This window comes from Callithrix jacchus, chromosome 2 (genome assembly GCF_049354715.1).
Source record: "Callithrix jacchus isolate 240 chromosome 2, calJac240_pri, whole genome shotgun sequence".
Classification (NCBI taxonomy): domain Eukaryota; kingdom Metazoa; phylum Chordata; class Mammalia; order Primates; family Cebidae; genus Callithrix; species Callithrix jacchus.
The window spans coordinates 16,356,869-16,376,343 of record NC_133503.1 but is presented as its reverse complement, the minus strand read 5'-3'; the positions used below and the strand labels follow the sequence as shown (position 1 = coordinate 16,376,343).

Sequence of the window (19,475 nt, the reverse complement as noted above, 5' to 3'; positions counted from 1 at the left end):
TGACGCTCAGGGCCAGGAGACCCTATAAGCGCCACCTTTTGTGACTCACATTTCACAGGTCACTAGGGTTTAATTCCTCCTTGGCAATAAAGAGTGTCTACTTTTTTTTCTATGACCATTCGATGAGGGGTATTTTTCTTCCTATAAACTTTTTTTTTTTTAAGTATTTGGCTGGGCAGTCAATTGTAAGCTCTATTTGGAAATCTTTTTTTTTTCTTGGTGAAATAGGGTCTTGTTCTGTTCCCCGGGCTGGAGTGCAATGGAAGGATCACAGTTCACTGAAGCCTCTGCCTCCCAGACTCAAGCAATCCTCCCACTTCAGCCTCCAGAGTAGCTGGTACTATAGGCATATGCACCACACCCAGCTAATTTTTGTACTTTTCATAGAGTGTTTCACCATGTTATTCCAGCTGGTCTCAAACTCCTGAGCTCAAGGGATCCAGCCTCCCATAGTGCAGGGATTACAGTCATGAGCCAACACACCCGGCCTCATTTAACTTTTCTAAATAGACTATAAGATCCTCAAGGGGCTCCATTTTTTAACCAGGTCTTAGTATTTATCTGCCACTCAAAAGTCTTTGTTTCAGAGATGGGGTCTGGCTACACTGTCCAGGCTGGCCTTGAATTTCTGGTCTCAGGTGCAGAGTTCTTAACACCTTTGGGACAGACTCGGATGACTGGGAGGCCCTAAATCTCCCACTGAGGAATGGGAAGAAGTGGTCAGCCAAACCCGAGCCTCCCACTTCAGCCTCCATAGCATATGGGACTACAGATGCATACCACCATGCCTGGCTTTTTTTTTTTTTCTATTGAAATATTAGGTGGCTCTGGCTGGACACATGGTTCACACCTGTAATCCCAGCACTTTGGGAGGCCGAGGCAGGCGCATCACAAGATCAGGAGTTAGAGAACAGCCTGGCCAATACGATGAAACCTTGTCTCTACTGAAAATACAAAAAACTTAGCCAGGCGTGGTGGTCCATGCCTGCAGTCCCAGATACTTGGGAGGCTGAGGTACGAGAATTGCTTGAACCCAGGAGGCATAGGTTGCAGTGAGCCAAGATCATGCCACTGCAGTCCAGACTGGGCAACAGAGCTAAACTCCATCTCCATTCCTCAAAAAAAAAAAAAGAAGAAAGAAGAAGAGGAAGAAGAAATACTAGGTTGCTCTCTTCTGATGTCGCCAGATCACATTTGATTATAGCAATTCTTATTTTTCAGATCCATAGGGAAAGGACAGGAGAGTCACATCTGATTGTGCGGCTACCATGTGATAAGAACAAAGAAATCAACAAATCAACTTTCAGGAAAGCATTTTGCGGCCCTAGGGATGTACACCTTGCCCTGGTACTGGAGCAGGTGAGCCCTCGATGAGCCACGTGGTGATGGGGCTTCTGAGGAAAGGGCTGGGAATGTGTTTGGACCACCAGGAGGGTCCTCTGGAAGCCTGACCAACACCTTCACAAACAGTAATGCCCCAAGACAGTTGTGTGCACTACAGCAAGTGTGGTGCATTGTGGGTACCACCCAGGAAAACCATGGGCATGGGCAGCATAGGACCACACTGGCCTGGGGCTTACACCTCCTGGGCCATCCTGGGACCAATTCTAATTTCTTAAAAGAGAAAATCTTTTAAAAATATTTGCAGAAACGAGTTGGACCTGAGGCTGCACAGAGCCTCCCCGACGGGTTCTGAGGAGTGGTGACAGCATGGAGTCCAGTCAGAAGCTCACATTTGTCCACTCTTTATTAAAGCCAGACCCTCTTGCCAACGGCTGTGGGGCAGCTGCTGGGGCCCAAGAGGGACGGGGACAGTGGCAGATCCTGGCCATGTAGGGGTAGAGCTGAGATTCCCAGAGCCCCCCAAGCCCACCTTGCCTTTGGCCCTGAGGCTCCTGTCCCGCAGGGAGAGGAGAAACCCAGGGCCGAGGCCGTTACCCAGCACCCCGATGCCTCCCTGGGACCCCCACCCTCCTCACCACCCCACCCCACAACCTCACCCAGCCAGGCTAACTCTGACCACCACCACCCAGGCCCTCTTCCCACCCACCAACTACCGTGCCTCCTACCCGCCCCCAGCCCCTGGCAGCCTGGCTGCTGGGCTCAGCCCCCAAGGCCATGTCTACACTAACATGGAAGGAACTAGGTCTATCAGGGAATGCAGCTGCACCAAAAATCCATTTCCTGGCCCCACATGAGGAAAGGGGGGCCTCACATAAACTACACCCCAGCTGCCTGCCCAGTGGCTTCCATGGGCCCAGTCGGGAGGGTGGGGCGCCCACCAGGCAGAGGTCTTGCATAGTTGGGTGCCTGGTTTGTCACTGAGCCAAGGCTCAGGTCCACACCCCCCAGAGGTGGACTGCCACTGTGAAAACTGCCAGGCCATGAGTGCCTCCACTGACCAATCTGTGAAATGAGACTCTAAACAGAAACACTACTTGTTCTAGTATAATGACAGAAGCAAAGTTAAAAGGACCTGCAGGTGTCCTAGGACCCTAATTATGGGATGTGGAGAAAGATCCTTCCACCAACCTCAGTGGTTCTAAACTGAGTGAGTGTTGGGCTCCAAGGACAGGGCGTCCGCCTGCTCCGTTCGCCCGAAGGCCCGGCGAACGCGGCCTTTGACCCAGAGAAGTGAAAGCTGGGGCTCAGGGCTGCGAGGACCTCTGGCGCGTGAGGATGTCTGAGTTTGCCACCTCCAGCTGAAGGAGGTGAAAGTACCAAAGGACTGAGAGAGAAAGCGAAGACCAAAACAGAACCGGCGGCCGCCTGGCTGACCTAAGTGCTAGCGTGGGGAGAGGAGAGCAGGCGGCTCCAGAGAATAAGGCTTCAAACCCCCTGGGGACCCTGTCAACACCGGCGACCCGTCTGCCCGGCCATAAGTTTGGTATCTGGCTCTTTCTCCTCCTAGATTCCTCAGGCCATACAAAAACTGGAAATAAATATCCGCAGACAAGATTCAAGTTTTCCCACCGGAGCTCCGTCCTCTGGAAACCTACAAGGCCTCCCCTCGAGCGCGCAGTTCTTAAAACCTAAGTCTCCCACTAAGGAATGGGAAGAAGTGGTCAGCCAAAGCCACCGGCCTCCTAGGCATCCCGCTGGCCCACGTGGGTGGCCGGGACCCACCCTCCGGTGGCTCTAGGGCTTCCCCTCCCTCGCCGCCACACCCGATCACCAACACACAATTCCCTTGCTCCCCGGGCCAAAGTCGGAATCTGAGTGAAATAAATAGCATCGCCCACCAGCGACCGCCCTGATTCACAGCCCGGGCCTACCCAGGGTATATCGCAGTCTCCATGGGGGTGGCGCCCCAGCCTCGCTGCCTCTGCGCTGCTCTTCTCGCCAGCGTTCTTCAGGTCTCTGGCGGAGCTCAGGGACCCGGCGGGCGGGAGACCTGGGGCCGCGGGGCGGGGGCTGAGGGAAGGCACCGCACCCAGGACTGGGACCCTCAGCCCCCCGGGGCCGGAGGAGCAAGGGGCCGGCCGCCCAGGAGAGGGGCCGGTGGCCCCGAGGGCTGCGCTGCCGTCGGCCCCCGACCCCTCACAGGACGCCCTCCGGGTAGGCGCCCGAGGGCCCGGCGAACGCGGCCTGATGCTCCGAGCCGAAGCTGGTGCCGCCCGCGAACTCCAGCAGGGCGCTGCCGCGCTCCCCCGGGCCGGCGCTGGGCGGCCCCTTGGCGGGCGCCTCGGGCTTGGACGCAGGGGCCGGGGCTGAACCCGAGCCCGGCGCGGCAGCGGCGCCGCGGTGCGTCTTCATGTGAGTAAGCAGGTGCGAGCTCTGGGAGAAGCGGCGACCGCAGTTGGCGCAGGCGTAGGGCCGCTCGCCCGTGTGCGTGCGCTGATGCGTGACCAGCACCGAGCGCTGCGAGAAGCGCTTGCCGCACTCGGGGCACGGGAAGGGGCGCTCGCCTGTGTGGCCGCGCCGGTGTTTGGCCAGGTTGGAGCGTTGCGCGAAGCCGCGGCCGCAGTCGGCGCAGCGGAAGGGCTTCTCGCCCGTATGCGTACGCCGGTGCCGCTTAAAGTCCGAGCTGTGGCCGAAGCCCTTGCCGCAGTCGGGGCAGCGGTGCGGCTTCTCCTCCGCGTGCGCCCACTGGTGCCGAGTCAGCGCCGCGCTCTGTCCGAAGCGCCGGCCGCACTCGCCGCACGCGTAGGGCCGCTCCCCGGTGTGCGCGCGTCCGTGCGCCGTGAGGTGTGCGCGGCGGCTGAAGCCCGCGCCGCAGACGCCGCACACAAATGGCTTCTCGCCGGTGTGGCCGCGCACGTGCGCCGCCAGGTGCGAGCCGCGGGCGAAGCGCGCACCACACTCGGGGCAAGGGAAGGGCCGCTCGCCGGTGTGCGTGCGCCGGTGGCGCGCCAGGTGCGAGCCGTATACGAAGCTCTTGCCGCAGTCGGCGCACCGGTGAGGCCGCTCGCCCGCGTGGTAGCGCTGGTGCTTGGCCAGCGCCGCCCGGCGCCCGAACGTCTTGCCGCAGTCGGAGCAGATCCACGGACTCTCCTCCTCCGCCAGCGCGGCCGGCGCAGGCTCGGCCAGCAGTCCGCCGACGGCGGGCCCGAACGCACGCAGGCCACCTCCGCCGACCCCGGCCCCGCCACCGAAAGGATCGCAGGCCAGCCCGCTGCCCTCCACCAGGGAGAGCGGACCCCCCAGGGGCGCTGGGAGCGGGCGCCCATCGACCGGCAGCCGCTCTCCGAAGTCGGGCAGGCCCAGGATCGGGAAGCTGTCCGGGTGTAACCAGGACTTTGGGTGCACGGGGAAATGGAAGCCTAGCGGGTGGGAGGAGGGGCCTTCGCCCTCCCCTAGGCCGTTGCCAAGCTCCAGGAAGCGCCTGTCCGGCGCGGGGTCTGCCTTGCCGCTGGGGGTGGGGTTGGGCGCCACCGCCACCGCCTCCTCTCTCCCCTGGGCCCCGGACTCCGCCTCTCCGTCCGCCTCTCCGACTTCACGCCGCTCCGACCCCTCAGGCCCGAGTTCAGTGTCCTCCGGCACCGCGGCGGCCGCCGTCTCGCCGGGTTCCCGTCGGGGGCCGTCGCCACCCGGCTCCGCACAGGCCCCGCCGCGCCGATGGCGCTGGAAATCGGCGCGCAGGCGGAAGGCCTGGCCGCAGTCGGGACAGCAGTGCGGGCGGTCAGCCGTGTGCACCGCCCGGTGCCGCGCCAGCGCCGAGCTCTGGCTGAAGCTGCGACCGCAGTGCGGACACGGGTAGGGCCGCTCGCCCGTGTGCGTGCGCTGGTGAGTGACCAGGTAGGAGCGGCGTCCGAAGCCCGCGCCACAGAAGGCGCAGCGGTACGGCCGCTCGCCAGTGTGGATGCGTCGGTGCGTCACCAGGTGCGACTTGTAGACGAAGCGCTTGCCGCAGTCCGGGCACGGGAACGGCTTCTCGCCAGTGTGCGTGCGCTGGTGAATGGCCAGGTGCGAGCGGTACACGAAGCCCTTGCCGCACTCCTCACAGCCAAAGGGCTTGACAGCCGCGTGGTAGCGCTGGTGCTTGGCCAGCCGCGAGCGGTGCGGGAAGACCTTGCCGCAAACATCGCACGTGGTCTCGGGCCGCCCGGCCGGCGCGGCCACCGTGGCCTGGAACGCCCAGGGCGACAGCAGGTTCGCCCCCGGCTCCCGACCGGGCAGGAAAGGCTTCGCTTCGGAGCCGTCGGCTAGGACCCCGAGGCCGCCTGGGTCAGGTCCCCACCCCTCCGGAGTCTGCGCCGAATCCGAGTCGTCGGGGCCCCAGGTCCCAGGCACGTCCCCCACGCCGTAGGCAGCCGACCAAAGCCCCGGGGGCTCATTCTCCTCCTCGGCCACCTCTGCCAGGAAGTCCTCGTCGTCTTCCTCCTCGTGGTCCTCTATGTCATCCGTCCAGAACCAGGCTCCTGAAGGCGACAAAGGAAGGCCAGAAGAGACGTGAGTGAACTTGACAGGAGCCTCTGGCAGGTTCCAGCCCCAAAAAAATAGGGACTCCTGAGAGGCCTCCGACAGAACCTCCCTCCAGGCGGTTGGGGCACCTCCTTTTACCAAGTGAGCGGTGCCCATGCCCCACTGCCAGCCCTGAACAGCTGCAAAGGCGGGAAAGCCACCTCCCCCAGCTAGGAGCCTGGGGACAAGCAGCACACGAAGGCCAGGGCTCCCATCCAACGTCTCGTCCAGACCTCCAGCTTCCTCCAGTGCTGAGGAATAGGGCAAGCTCTAGGAAGGGGTGAGACCTAAGGTTAAACCCACAGTAGGGATCCTGTGCTGAGAAAATGAGGTGGAGACGCTGGGGGTCTTTTCCCCAAAGCTCCTGGAGAGCTCTGTCTAGACGGCCTCTCTGGAAGACAGCACAAAAGGCGGCCCCCTCTGCAGAGGACCAGCCTTTATTTTTTTATTATTTTTTAAAAGACAGACTCTCACTCTGTACAGTCACAATCTCAGCTCACTGCAACCTCCGCCTCCCAAGTTCAAGCAATTCTCCTGCCTCAGCCTCCCAAGTAGCTGGGATTACAGGCTCACACAACCAGCCCGGCTAATTTTTTGTATTTTTAATAGAGATAGGGTTTTGCCATGTTGACCAGGCTGGTCTTAAACACCTGGCCTCAGGTGATCCGCGGTCCTCGTCCTTCCAAAGTGCTGGGATTACAAACCTAAGCCAACACATCTGGCCTCTCAGCTCTAAGCTTTGCTCAGCATCCCCCATTCTGCCCCTCTCCCGCCAAGCTGCATCCCTGCCCTCTGCCTTCTGCCCTCTCCCTTTGGCCGTCAGAGGTGTGTGGAGATGAAGCTGGCTCGGTGGGGCTCCTGTTGATGGCTGATATATCTGAGACTGTGACACACCAGGAGGTGCCAGAGCAGGCACTAAGTCACAGGGAACACAGGGATGATGGCTGGCCTGCGGCCCCAGATGCTCCAAGGCACCTGTATGACTGCTCTCTGGGACCCTCCCCAGTGTCCACCTCACAGTCTCAGCCTCTGGAAGGTTCCAGCTCCCACAGCTGGTGTGGGAATCTCCTCCTCACCCCACCTGTGTCCCCTGCCAAGGCACTGGCCTATTTCAGCTGTCACCTAGCTAGGTGAGCCTGGACCACCAAGTCCTGCCCTAGGGGGAAAGTCAGAGCCCAGGAGGTCCCGGTGAGCCTGGGCTGGCCCCTCATGTCACACGCTGGCCCCTGCCAGTCTGCTTGGCCTTGGCACCACCATATCCCACATGCATTCCATATGGGAATCTAGAGCTGTGGGAAAACACAGACCTGCACAGGCCTGGCTTCACTGTACAAAAACATGCATCATGGAAGAGTAAGAAAATGGGTTACTTCATCTTTCACACTTCGTGATACTTTTGCAGTTTACTATTATAGTAAACGTAAGCTTGAAATAAAAGAAAAAGGTTTCTTGTCACTAAGTTGAGTCTACCTCAAACTGCCACCCACAGCCACTCTGTGCACAGAGCAGCAAAGAAAAGCCCAGTCCCCCTCACTGGTCGCCCTTCCCCCTTTGGCAGCAATGCTCCCCAGGTCTGGGAAGGCTGCTACACCCCAGCACTATGCCCCAACCCTACAGATCAGGGAGGCTGTCGGAGGGCCAGGCAGTTGGGGCCGATGGACAGATGGAAAGGATCTGACCCTCAGGCTCTGATGCAGGTCTTGGGTTTAGAGACCCCGACAAACAGGAAAGGTTCAATCCTAGGAACAACTATTTGCTGGATAATAGGCCTCAAAGAGCTGGACCCCCCCGCCCCCCCCCCCAGGGCCAAGTGCAGCCTTGCCCCCCACAGTCTCAGCTGTGCGGAGCTGGGAGGCAGGGCCAGGTCCCAATGGCTCCTCCCAGTACCTCTTCCTGGATCCTTAGCACCGCAGGGAAGCCTCTCACTTGGGGAGGTAGGCGGGAAACCTCTTTCCAAGTGGGCTCTATAGAGAGGGCACCTCTCACCAGCTTATAGCTGGCACAGCCACTTGTCCAACAATTGGGACAAGGGTGGGCCACACCCAAGCATACGGCACAATGACAGAGGCCACCACTGACACCAAGTGTGGGTGGGGAAGGGCATCCAAGTCCCTGGGAAGTCGGAGCTGGCTGCACTCTGAGGGGAGCTTCCAGGAAGGAGTAGGGTCCCTGGGAAGGGCCCCAAAGGGAGACCAGCCTGCCTCAGGCCAGGCTCTGTTGAAGTGGGTAGGAACAGCCTGGAGTGAGGGTGTCCAGCTAACAGGACTCCAGGGACAAGGCCCCGAGGGTGTTTGCTGGCTCTTACATCCAAAGCCCTTTTTCAGATCTAAGTGAGGCCTCATCACAGCTGGACTCACCAGACCCAAGCCAGAGTGACCGTTGGCTGACTAGGAGGGGCTGGCACATGTTTCTCAACAGCTGGACAGCAAAGGGCCAGGAACCATGCCACAGCAGCCCAGGGCGCCCAACATAGCAGCTTCCCCCAGAACCAAGGGGACAGCGGAGAAGAGGAGACCCTGGGGCTGGTGGTCTCTCTCCCCTCTGCTTCATATTTAGGCCTAAGGACTCTGACCTTGGGCAACATTTGGCTAGGCTTATGGGAAGTTCCTGAGGGACCACATGGCTCAGGGATAAAAAGCAGAGGCCAAGCAGAGGCTCTAAGTCAGCTGTCTGGAGAGGGAGAAGCTTCCAGAGTGTGGCCACAAGGACCTTCACAGCCTGTCCTGAACTGGGAACACTAAAACCCCCTATGCAGCGGCAGGTGACAGAAGCTGATGGAGGGGGAGACCACCCCAGCAGGCTGGGTGCCAAGGGGATGAATTAAAGGCCTTAGGGCTGGGGATGTCACAGGAATGATCTCTTCCCCCTTCCCTCCACAGGCATTGGCCCCGGGCACAGCTGTTCCCTAGCTGAGTGGCTTCTTTAGATGATTCCCCTCCAAATCTTTTTTTTTTTTTTCCTTATTTATATTTCCCTCCGAATCTTAATGTTGAGATGTTCCTCAAGGGCTCAACACTCCACTGCGCCCACCACAGCAACTCCTACAGCCTGAAGCCCCGCATCTGCTCGGTTCACCAGGACTGCAGGGGCCAGGCCGGGCCCTTCACCATCTCTCCCTTGGCTTCACCTCAAGAGGCAGCTGGGGTGCTCGGGCTTTGCCTGGGTGTGAATTCCACTCCTACGACACACTGGCCATGGGACCTTGGGCAAGACATTTAATCTGAGTTTCCCCATCTGTAAAATGGGTTGGTAACAGCACCTGCAATCCACTTGGTGGGACTGTGGCAAGGTTGACATACACAGCTGTAAACACCTACAGTGGCACCTCTACTGCTCCTGGGGCCAGGTGGTACTGCTGCTACCATGAGTCCCTGGAGATGCCAAGGCCCCCTGCCGTCCATCCCATGCTTTCCGTTGGTCATTGCTTGAGTTGTCCCCCAAATGTCAGACGATGCTCCCTTCCTGCCATCAGGCACTGGTGGTCACAGATCCCCACCAAGGCCTTTCCTCATGGAGGCTGGGCCACAGTCCCTAAACCTAGAGAGGCCCCTAGCCAGTCCTGTACCCCGGCGGCAGGCTGCCTCCTGGACTGGACAGGAGGGGCAGGGCACCCTCCAGCCCACACTAGGGCTCTCCTGCTCACCAGTGGCTGGTTCTATGCTGAGGCCCTCAGGGAGGCCCTGGATGCACAAAGGTCCCTGCACCCAAGAAGGGGTCACCTGCACCACCAAAGCTGGGCACTACCCAGAATCAGGAGGGGTGTCACCTGCACCACCAAAGCTGTGCATTACCCAGAATCCTACCAACACAATAGCAGGCACTCCAGCTTCTGTCCCTGGGCCCTGGTTTAACTGTGCAGGAGGCAGCGATAATCCCAGGGGCCAACCAGTGTCCCTAGCAACAGAGCCCCTGGAACACGTCTGGTAAGTGCCCTGCCCTGGGCACAGGGAGGCGGTCCTATGTAGGATACTAATCAAAGGGGCTGTGAGAAAGACAGTGGCCCTACACCCACATGCCTGGCCCACACAGAAGACACGGTCCCAACCTGCCATGGGACCCTACACACATCTAACATCACCCAAGGATGCTGCTCAGTGCACCAGGCGGCCACCATCTACAACTCCCACCCCTGGGCAACCTGTGCCCATCTGGGAGCCAGGAACCTGCCCTCCAGCTTCAACCTGACCCAGGCCCCCACTGCAAGTCCACAAAGTGGGCTGACTAAACAGCGCCGTGTCTCTCCCTCTGACAACCCACGCTGGGGCCCGGCCTGGATTGCAGGCTGTGGCAGTCGGTTCCGAGGAAAGCCAACAACTGCTCCGTCCCCTCACCCAGTCAGTGTAACCTGCTCCATCCAGACACAAACTCCAGATGGCCGTAGGGAGAGACCCTCCCTCACAGGGGACAGTCACAAATGGAGGAGGTGGACAAGGGTGGCATGCCCAAGTCCACAGGCATCAGCAGCCCTCCCTTCTGCAAACTGTCAGGGAGATAAGGATGCCGCTGGCCCCACACACCACACCGTGGGGGAGGCGGGGCTCTCAGGCTCAACTTTTGCACTGGGATCTGAACCAGCTGTGTGACCCTGGCCATGCTGCCAGGTCTGTAAGGAGGGGTCCTTCTCTGAGGACAGGCACTGGGCCTGCCCCTTACTAGGGCAGGTGACCTCAGAAGAGCCAGTCTGCAGTGGCTGAGGGGGTCCATCTCAGGGAGTGGAAAGGCAGCCCCACAGGGGTACAGGGCTGGCCCACCAGGACAAGGCCACTGGCAGCCACATAAGGCCTGCTGGCACCCACAGGCACAATTTTCTCCAGCACATTCTTGCTCCAGTGCAGACGAGAGCCAGTGGAAAACAGGGTTCGACCAATGTGGGGATCTAAGCCGGGTAAAGAGAAAGGCAGGGTGGGGGAGGGGCAGGAGGGAGGAACCGTAGAGCCATGGCTGAAAGGCAGGCTGACGCTTCAGCAGCCCTCGAGAGGAGTGGGCCCTGATAAGGGTAGTGCCAGAGCCCAGACGTCATGTGTGGCCCAATTCATCAAGAAGCCCAAGAGGGGAACATACTTGGGCCTTGCAGACTCCAGTCTAGAAACAAACTCTGTCAGCCTAGAGTTGAAGGAGCAGAGCCAGAGCTGGGCCTGAGGCTTCCCAGGAAATCCACCACCCTGAACACCTTCTGCACCCATCACTCTAAAACCTCCTCTCCAGTATGCCCCAAACTGCTCACCCCAGTCAGAGTCCTGCCCGCAGTGCTCTAGGGAGAGCAGGGCAGGCTGAGGGGAGCCTTTTCCCAGACACCGCCAAGTGGGCGGAGAAGCAGGAGGACCAGCTAGCATCAGAAAAGCCTCCACAATGGTGTGCTGGGCTCCCGCTCCTGCCCTGGTTGAGCCAACCATCTGACAGCTGGCCCCTCACATGCAAAGAAATTCACAGGCTCCAACACAGGGCAGGGAATCTTTTTTTTGTTTGTTTTGTTTTTGAGACAGACTTTTGTTCTTGTTGCCCAGGTTGGAGTGTAATGGCACGATCTCGGCTCACTGCAACCTCCACCTCCTGGGTTTAAGCAATTCTCTTGCCTCGGCCTCCCGAGTAGCTGGGATTACAAGCATGTGCCACCACGCCCAGCTAATTTTGTATTTCTAGTAGAGATGGAGTTTCTCCATATTGGTCAGGCTGGTCTCAAACACCTGACCACAGGTGATCTGCCCACCTTGGCCTCCCAAAGTACTGGGATTACAGGTGTGAGTCACCACACCCAGCCAGGGAATCATTTTTAAAGGTTCCTAGGAGGAGCCTCTAGGTTGTCTAAGGACCTTACAGCCCTCAGACCTCTCTGGAACTTGAACCACCAGGAGCCAGGCAGCAAAGGCAGAGGTTGGCACAGGGCAGCCACCCCATGTCTACAGAGCACTTAGCACAGATAGTCAAGAGACACAGTCAGAGGCACCAGATACCAGGTCTGCAGAGAGCTCAGTAAAGGCCAAAGTTTGACAACAGCTCTGAGTAGCTGTCGGTACAAACCACAAAATTCCATCACACGCTCACCTGTGTAGACACCGGTGACAATGTCTCCTTCCTCAGGTCGGGGGCTGTCTGGGACCCAAGGTTCTTCCCCTTGCTCCAGCCGGAAGATCAAATCGGGCTTGGGGATTGGGTACCCTGCCAGGAGATCAGATGCTGGCTGCAGGTGGCTCCCCTGGGCCCTCTGCTGCTGCTGCTGCTGCTGTGCCACCGTTCAGTGCCCCCCACCTCCACCTGCCCCGGCGCCAGCCCTCCCCTGCTCCAAAGGATCCAGGTGGTCCCTTCCCTCTGAACCTTTCCCTGTCCTCCCCTGCTCTCGTCCCACCAAGTCCCCCCAACACCTTCCACTTCAAGATGCCCACAGCCCTTCTCCCTCACCTACCTCCTCATCCCGGAGGCGTCAGGGGCCATGCAGCAGAGACCAGAGCCAGACTGCCTCCACAGAGGTGTCACCTGGCTCAGGGCACTGCCTGGCCAGTGCAGCCCTAGGACATCCCCCACCCCACTCAGAGCCCATGGGGTCCTAGGGCTTCCCTGGGAGGTGGGCTGGCCCCAGCATCCACCTTTGCAAAGACCCTGGGATTTGAAAAGCTCCCCGTCAGACAGCTAAGGCCCTGGCAGCCATCATACTAGGCTGCCTCTTGGGGTTAAAAGGTCCCATCCTTACCCAAGGACACTAGAATTCCATAGTTCTCCTGCATGACTTCCTGGTAGAGGCCCCGCTGGTCTGCCTCCAGCCTTTCCCACTCTTCCAGGGAGAAGTACACAGCCACGTCTTCAAAGGTCACCAGCCCCTGGGAAACATAGAGCCGCAGGTGAGAGGCTGAGGGAGCCCTTTACAGACAGCCGTGGAAGATTCAGGCTACTGAGGCCCTCCAGCGTGGGTGTCAGGGAGTCACAGATGCCCAGATGGCACTGGGGCATTCAGGCCTTGCCACAGCCCTGGGAAACAGGAACCTAATCCCAGCCAGAGACTGGGGACTCAAGCTCAAAGAGGGTGAATGACCCAGCTCATAGAGCAGAGCTGTGGCTCCCACAGAGGTAAGGAGACAATGAGCCCCACCCCCAGACCCCTTTTCATGCAGTCCACCTTGAGCGACTGCAGTAGCCATGTCGGCCGTGGAGGGACCACTCCTAGGTGGACAAGCAACAGCAACTAAACTGGGTGTGGGCACTGGCACCCAACCTGACTGGGCAACAGGAAACCAGACCCTGGACATGTGACAGGCACTCCAGGTGAGGGAGCGGCCAGCCTTGGGAGAGAGCCAGGTCTCTGAAGTCACTGTGCACAGCACCGTTGAGTGGGTGGCAGCCAAAGCTATCAGGACAACCCAACAGCCTGGAGGGGCCAGGCTCCACAAGAGCAGGACCACAGCCCCAGGCTTGGGACTGGACACCCAGCCACTTCCCGCAGCCTCCTCCCAGCTCAGAGCCTGGGCCCAGCCTGGGGATTCCAGTCCTGTGGCCTCTGCCAACACATGTCTCCAGAGAACAGGTGCCAAGGTCCCAGGGGAAACCCTGCCTGGGTTAGCCAAGTCCCAAACAGAGAGGGCAGCTCACCTGAGACCCAGCCATCAGCAAATCATCCTCGTCCTCGTCCTCGTCCTCCTCCTCCTCCTCCTCCTCCTCCTCCAGGTCCTCATCCCTAGGAGTGACTGGAAGCTGGGAGGCCTGCAGGCCTATGGGGAGAGATCTCTGAGGGCCAGCTGCCCTGAGCCCCCGGCCTGCAGGGCCAGAAGCCCCAACAAAACCCTCATTGCAAAGCCAGGCTCCAGCGGTCAGCCCAAGAGCCCTCCCTGGCTTGACCAGGTCCCTGGCCTGGCCCACCCTAGCTCCCTTCACCTTCTCCCTAAGGCTGGCTGCTTTTCTTACCCTTTTCCTGCAGAACTGCGGACTTGGCATCACCACCATGGCTAAGTCGCTCCTCGGTCCCCAATGCTGGATGCTGTACCTCTGTCAGCACCTCCTCCACGCCCTCCTCCTCCTCCACATCCGCTTCCACCTCCACTTCGGCCACCTCCTCCACCTGCGCGTCCTCCTCCACCTGCGTGTCCTCTTCCACCTGCGCGTCCTCCACCACCTCTGCCACACCCTCCTCCTCCTCTTCCAGCACTATCTCCTCCTCCTCCTCTTCTACCTCCTGTGCCTCTTCCCCCTTTTCTTCCTCTTCCTCCTCTTCCTCCTGGTCAAGGTCACACTCTGACCCATCCTCTGCCTGCTCCAGCTGGGCAGCTGGGGAGTCAGGAGTCGTGTGGAGCGTCGCCATCCTCCCTGGGAGTGAGCCTCCGCGCGGCCTGAAACGCAGATAGGCGCCAGTGATGGGCTGTTCTCAGCATACCATACGGGTCCCCTCACAGGGTCCCCCACAGCCTCAGGGGTACGGGGAGCAGAATTTACTCCTCCTGTTATGTAGTTGAAGACAATAGAGATGAGGGAGGACCAGGCTTTCCCACACTCTTACCCTGTACCACCAAGACATTCCATGCCCAGAAAAGCAGCCCCAAAAGTTCAAAGCCCCTCCGCATGACCCTGGGATGCCAGTCTAAGCTCCTTTTCACAAGAACTGTGTGCCTGGTGTGAACTGCTGCTCTTTCCTTGAGTAAATCAGGCATTTATCCCAGAGTCTTTATCCCCAGGGAAGCATCACACAGCCTGAGGGTGGCCCATGTTTAGCTGGAGGGGCCAAGCTTAGCCAGAAGGAAAAGCCCACCTGATACACAGGACAAAGAGACACTTACCTCGTCCTCAACACACATGAACCAGGCCAGCAGGGAACGCAAAGAGCTCTCAGCACAGACAGACTACAGGCTCTTGTAAGGCACAACAGGGCTGGGAGGAGAGACAGGCGCCAGGAAGCCAGCAGGTCAGGCTCCTTCCTGCAGGACACAGGAGAGCAGGGGCATGAGCCAGCATCACCCTGATGTGTCCTCAGCCCTCGCTCTGTGAAAAGCACAGTGCATGGTGGAGGCCCGTCACTGGACCATCAAGAGGACAGGAAATGCCCTGTGACATTTCAAGTTTGGGGATCAGACACTCCTAAGAGCTGAGTTGCCAAAGCCCCAGAGGCTATAGGGTCCTACACTCCCACTGACGTCAGGGACAGCTCAGCCCAGAAGCTCAGGGAAGAGGCAGCCACACTGACACAGGGTCCAGGGCCATGGTCACAGCAGGATGCGAGCTGCTGGCCCTGGGACCTCTCGCCCCTCCCAACTGCACGTCCTTCACCAGCCCCTGTGGGGTCCCAAAGGGCAGGGCAGAGTCACAGCACTGATGAGTCTATTTCCAGGGCTCCTTTCTGGATATAAACCTGAGACCGGGCCCATCACCCAGGACACACACCATCAGTGTGTCTGGCCTGAATAGGGCCATTTCTAAAGCGAGCCAGGCCCAGAATCCAGGGAGTAAGGGCAGGAGCCCCACAAGCATCCTGGAATGTCAGGCCACTTGGCCACACAGAGCATTGGGCCCAGCCCAGCTCATCCAGCTCTAGCAGTGGACAGTGTCTGCCACAGAACTCCTAAAACAAGACTGAGTGCCCTTGGTGAGAATAGTCCAGACGACCACACCTGGTGTTCTTATGGACAGAGAAAAAAGCTGCTCCGCAATTAACTCTCCCTCCGTACCCATCACTTCTCCACCAATTAGGCAGCTGCAGTAGGCCGTTTCCACACTGCCATGAAGGAATACCTGAGGCTGGGTAAGTCATAAAGAAAAGAGGTTTAATTCACTTACAGTTCTACAGGCTGCACCAACATGGTGCTGGCACCTGCTTCTGGGGAGGACCTCAGGAAGCTTCCACTCATGAAGGGAGGCAAAGGGGGAGTGAGAGAGAGGGAGGAAGCCCCAGACTCTTAAAACAACCAGATCTCTCCTGAACTGAGAACTCCCTTGACACCAAGGGAATGGCACTAAAGCATTCACGAGGGATCCGCCCGCATGAGCCAGTCACCTCCCACCAGGCCCGCCTCCAACACTGGAAATCACGCTTCAACATGGGACTGGAAGGGGACAGAGATGTCCTGGATGTTTGCCCCCACCCAAATCTCAGGTTGAACCCTCATCCCCAATGTTGGAAGTGGGGCCTGGTGGGAGGTGACTGGCTCATGGGGGCGGATTCCTCAGGAATGGCTTGGGCCATCCCCTTGGAGACTGAGTAATGAGTGAGTGCTTGCTCAGAGTTCACAGGACATCTGGTGTATGGCGCCTCCCCACTCTCTCTTGCTTGTTCCTGTTTTTGCCATGTGACATGCCTACTTCCCATCACCTTCCACCATGATTAAAGGCTTCCTGAGGCCCTCTAGAAGCCAGGCAGATACCAGCACCATGCTTCCTGTACAGCCTGCAGAACCATGCGCCAATTTCACCTCTTCTTTACGAAGTACCCAGTCTCAGGTATTTCTTTAAAACAATGTGAGGACTGCCTAACACAGAGACAGACACCCAAACCATATCAGCTGCACATACTCATTTCCTGAACTGCTTTGAGCAGCTGCTTTAAATCCACACTTTAATAGCCAGGAAGCTCTGAGCAGTCACACAGGCTCACCCAAGTCAAGGGCTGGGACACACAGGCATCCAGAAACCACCTCTGTCCCAAAAGTTACATGTGCCCCCTCACTGGCTCCAGCACCATTTCTAGTTTCAGAATCACTGACCCCAAATACTTGGGTCACAGAATTATGCCTGGGGAGCGCCACCCCAACCACCGGCCTCTCCCAGAAGTCGGCCTCCTCAGTGTCCACAGCTCTTTGTCGTGTGAAGATGCCCACAGTGTTGAAATCCATGTGCTACGTGTTATGCTAGCCACCTCCAGGAGGATTCAGCCCTGCCCAGCACTCAGGGCACCGGGAACACTCAGCAATGGTTTCCCAACTGCCACCCACTGGAGGCCCAGAGGAGGGCTTTTCTCAGTCAGGCCTCAGGCCGCAGATTCAGGCTGGGCCTAGGTGCCAGAATGGACCAAGCCCAGCAGAGCTGTCTCGTGCCTAGCCACCACCTGAGGCAACAACTTTAAACTCCCAGAGCCAGGGCGCCATACATGAGGACACAACAAAAGAAAACTGCATGGCTTTGGGATAAAGTGGCCCCACGTTCATCCCATCTCAGGACCTGTGTGTGTGTTGTTCCCCATTCCCGGAACTTTCTTCCCCTCTTCCTGGGTGATCTTCCGAGGAAGCCCCTTGGCCCCAGGGGGTGACATGGTTCCCTGTAATTCTTCCTTCGCAGCATGCAGCATATTTTAAAAAAACACTTATGAGACTGTCTTAGGATCTCTCTCCCTGCATATTGTCAACTCCAGGGCGGCAAGAGCTCCCTTTGCTTGCATCTGAAAGCAGCATTCAAATACTTCCTGAAAGAATGACTCTAAAGTCAACAGCCAATGTGAGCGACATAGGATTTTTTACACTCAGCATTTTGACCCTACTGCTCTGTTCTAGAACAGGCTGACCACTGCTGGAGTCGGGCAGTCGGGGGGATCCTTCCAATTGGAACTCACCCAGAAGCAGTGGAGAGTCTCTGCCTCCAAAGAAGGCACTGAGTTAAGTCCTTTCTCCCAAAAGGTCTACCCACTGATGACCAGAGAAGATGGAGGACCAGCTCCTACAGAGGTCAGCAGCACAGCCAGACATCACCCCAACCCAAGATTCAGAACAGAATGCTTTGAAAAATGGACCTCAGCGGGCCAAACAGAGTTTAGATTCCAGCAGCTTGCCCTGGGTTATCTCTGCCTCCCCCAGGCCTGCACTCTCCCTCCTCTTGCCAGCCTACCGGCCCACTGTAAACACGGCTCACCTCTCCCTCTGCATCCAACTCTGGGTCAGAGGCCACAGGGGGCCTCATCAACGTCATCTCAAACCTTCATTTCTCAAACTCCTGAACTTAGATGATCCACCTGGCCTTCGCCTCCCAAAGTGCTGGGATTACAGGCCTGAGCCACTGAGCCGGCCCCAAATCCTCATTTCTATCAGGGCCCTGCACTCTAGGATATGGTGCTGCAGACATTTAGAGTCGAAGGTGACAAGGCACCTTCCAAGAGGAGCAGGGAGGGAGGCAAGGACAGGAAGCAGAGGCAAAGCTTAAAAGTGGATAGAAATTCTCCACAAAAGCCCCAAAGCCAGGGAAACCCAACTCGGAGAGTGGGAAGAGACATGTGAGTACGCTTGTGACTAGTCCCCTTCATTCCCTCTGGGTACCCACCCCCGCACCGCCCGCCCTCTGAGCCCTTCGGGTCTTCATGCCCTCCTGGAGGTCCACCTTCCCCAACCACAACAGTCCTCACTATCTGTCCTCAGATCCTGGATCACCCTACTATCCTGGGTTTGCTCCTGGAGCAAGTATTTCCATGGGGGCCATCCCAAGTCCCCCAGGGTAGCCCCTCACCATCCCACTCAGCTCCGGAGATCTGCCCACACTTGTTGAACCAAACCAAGCACTAAGGTCTCCCCACACAAGCAGAGCTGGGGGACTGACCTTCCTGGTACCTGCACTTCCCCTTGCCCATCAGTTCCTCGACCAGAGACCAGCCCCTTTCCTACCTCTGCTGCCACGCGGGACAGGCCAGACCCCATCCAATCCCAGGAATGGGTGTCCCTACCCACCTGCCAAGCAGCAGAAGACGGCCGAGCAGCCCACGGGGGCTCCTTCTGCAGATGAGGGTAAAGCCCAGACAAGGCCCCCAAGGTCACAAAGCGGGCTCCTGGGGCGACGGCCGAGCGCCTCCCGCCCCGCAGGGGGCGTCCAGAGTCACCGCCTCCTGCAGAGACTCAGACAGTGACAGCCCCTCCTGGATGGGTGTGTCCTGGGGGCGGCCGGGGCCCAGCCACTGTAGCTGCGGCCGAGAAGGCGTGGGCGGGCCCCCCGACGTGTCGCGCGTGGCCTCCCCGACCTGCCCCCTCCGCCCCCTGCCTGGACCGGCGCCAGGGGTCGGCGCCCGCCCGCAACGCGCAGGCCCGGGCGGGGGTCCGGGAGGCGGGGACGCTGCCGCTGAAGGCTTGACCCGCGCTCAGCTCCGGCCCCTCAGGCCCCGGCCCCGCCGCCTCCCCGCGGCCTCCCCGCGCCGGGCGTCGAGGGCCAATCGGGCCCCGCCGCCGCCGCCGCCGACCCTGAGCGTGAGCCCGGCCCGCCCGCACCTGCCACCCCCGCGCCGCCGCCCACTGGCCCCGCGAGACCCACTCACCGCGCGGGCCGGGCTGGCCAAGCCGCGGGCCGGACACCGGGGCTGAGGCCTGCTGGCCGGCGGCGGGCCCCGCGCTACACAAAGTGACGGCTCGGGAGCTGCGCGGCGGCGGCGCGTGGGCACCGGAAGTGCCGCCGGCCAGCCCCGCCCCGCCAGTGCCCGCGGGGGGAGGAACTTCCGGTCACGCGGGGGCCACGGCGCGGAGCCGGGAAGCGCGGGTTGGAGGGGGCTGCCCAGCTGAGCCTCCGGCCGAGCGAGGACGGGGCGTGTGGGGAGGGGACCGGAGTGCCCTCGACACTCGTGGGGCGCCCACGACCTCGCCCCGCTCCAGGACACCTCGGTGACCTCGAGGTCCCGCCGCGACGACCATCGCCTT

At 59.5% G+C, this 19,475-nt stretch overlaps 1 protein-coding gene across 4 annotated transcripts; it reads right to left on the bottom strand.

Moving 5' to 3' along the window:
* Positions 1-1,729: 1,729 nt before the first annotated feature.
* Positions 1,730-19,201, bottom strand: ZNF316 (zinc finger protein 316). Of its 4 annotated transcripts, none has more exons than XM_035283135.3 (8): positions 19,100-19,201; positions 18,522-18,676; positions 14,661-14,798; positions 13,795-14,216; positions 13,483-13,601; positions 12,590-12,716; positions 11,947-12,060; positions 1,730-5,861 (listed from the first exon to the last, which is right to left on the bottom strand). In XM_035283135.3, exons 4-8 carry the CDS (start codon positions 14,186-14,188, stop codon positions 3,541-3,543), a joined length of 3,075 nt encoding a protein of 1,024 aa, XP_035139026.3. In that variant the 5' UTR covers positions 14,189-14,216; positions 14,661-14,798; positions 18,522-18,676; positions 19,100-19,201; the 3' UTR covers positions 1,730-3,540. The 4 variants fall into 4 exon arrangements, with proteins under 4 accessions (XP_035139026.3, XP_035139017.3, XP_035139023.3 ...); XM_035283126.3 differs by lacking the exon at positions 19,100-19,201 and adding an exon at positions 15,489-15,615 and having other exon boundaries at positions 18,522-18,662; XM_035283132.3 differs by lacking the exon at positions 18,522-18,676.
* Positions 19,202-19,475: the final 274 nt, after the last annotated feature.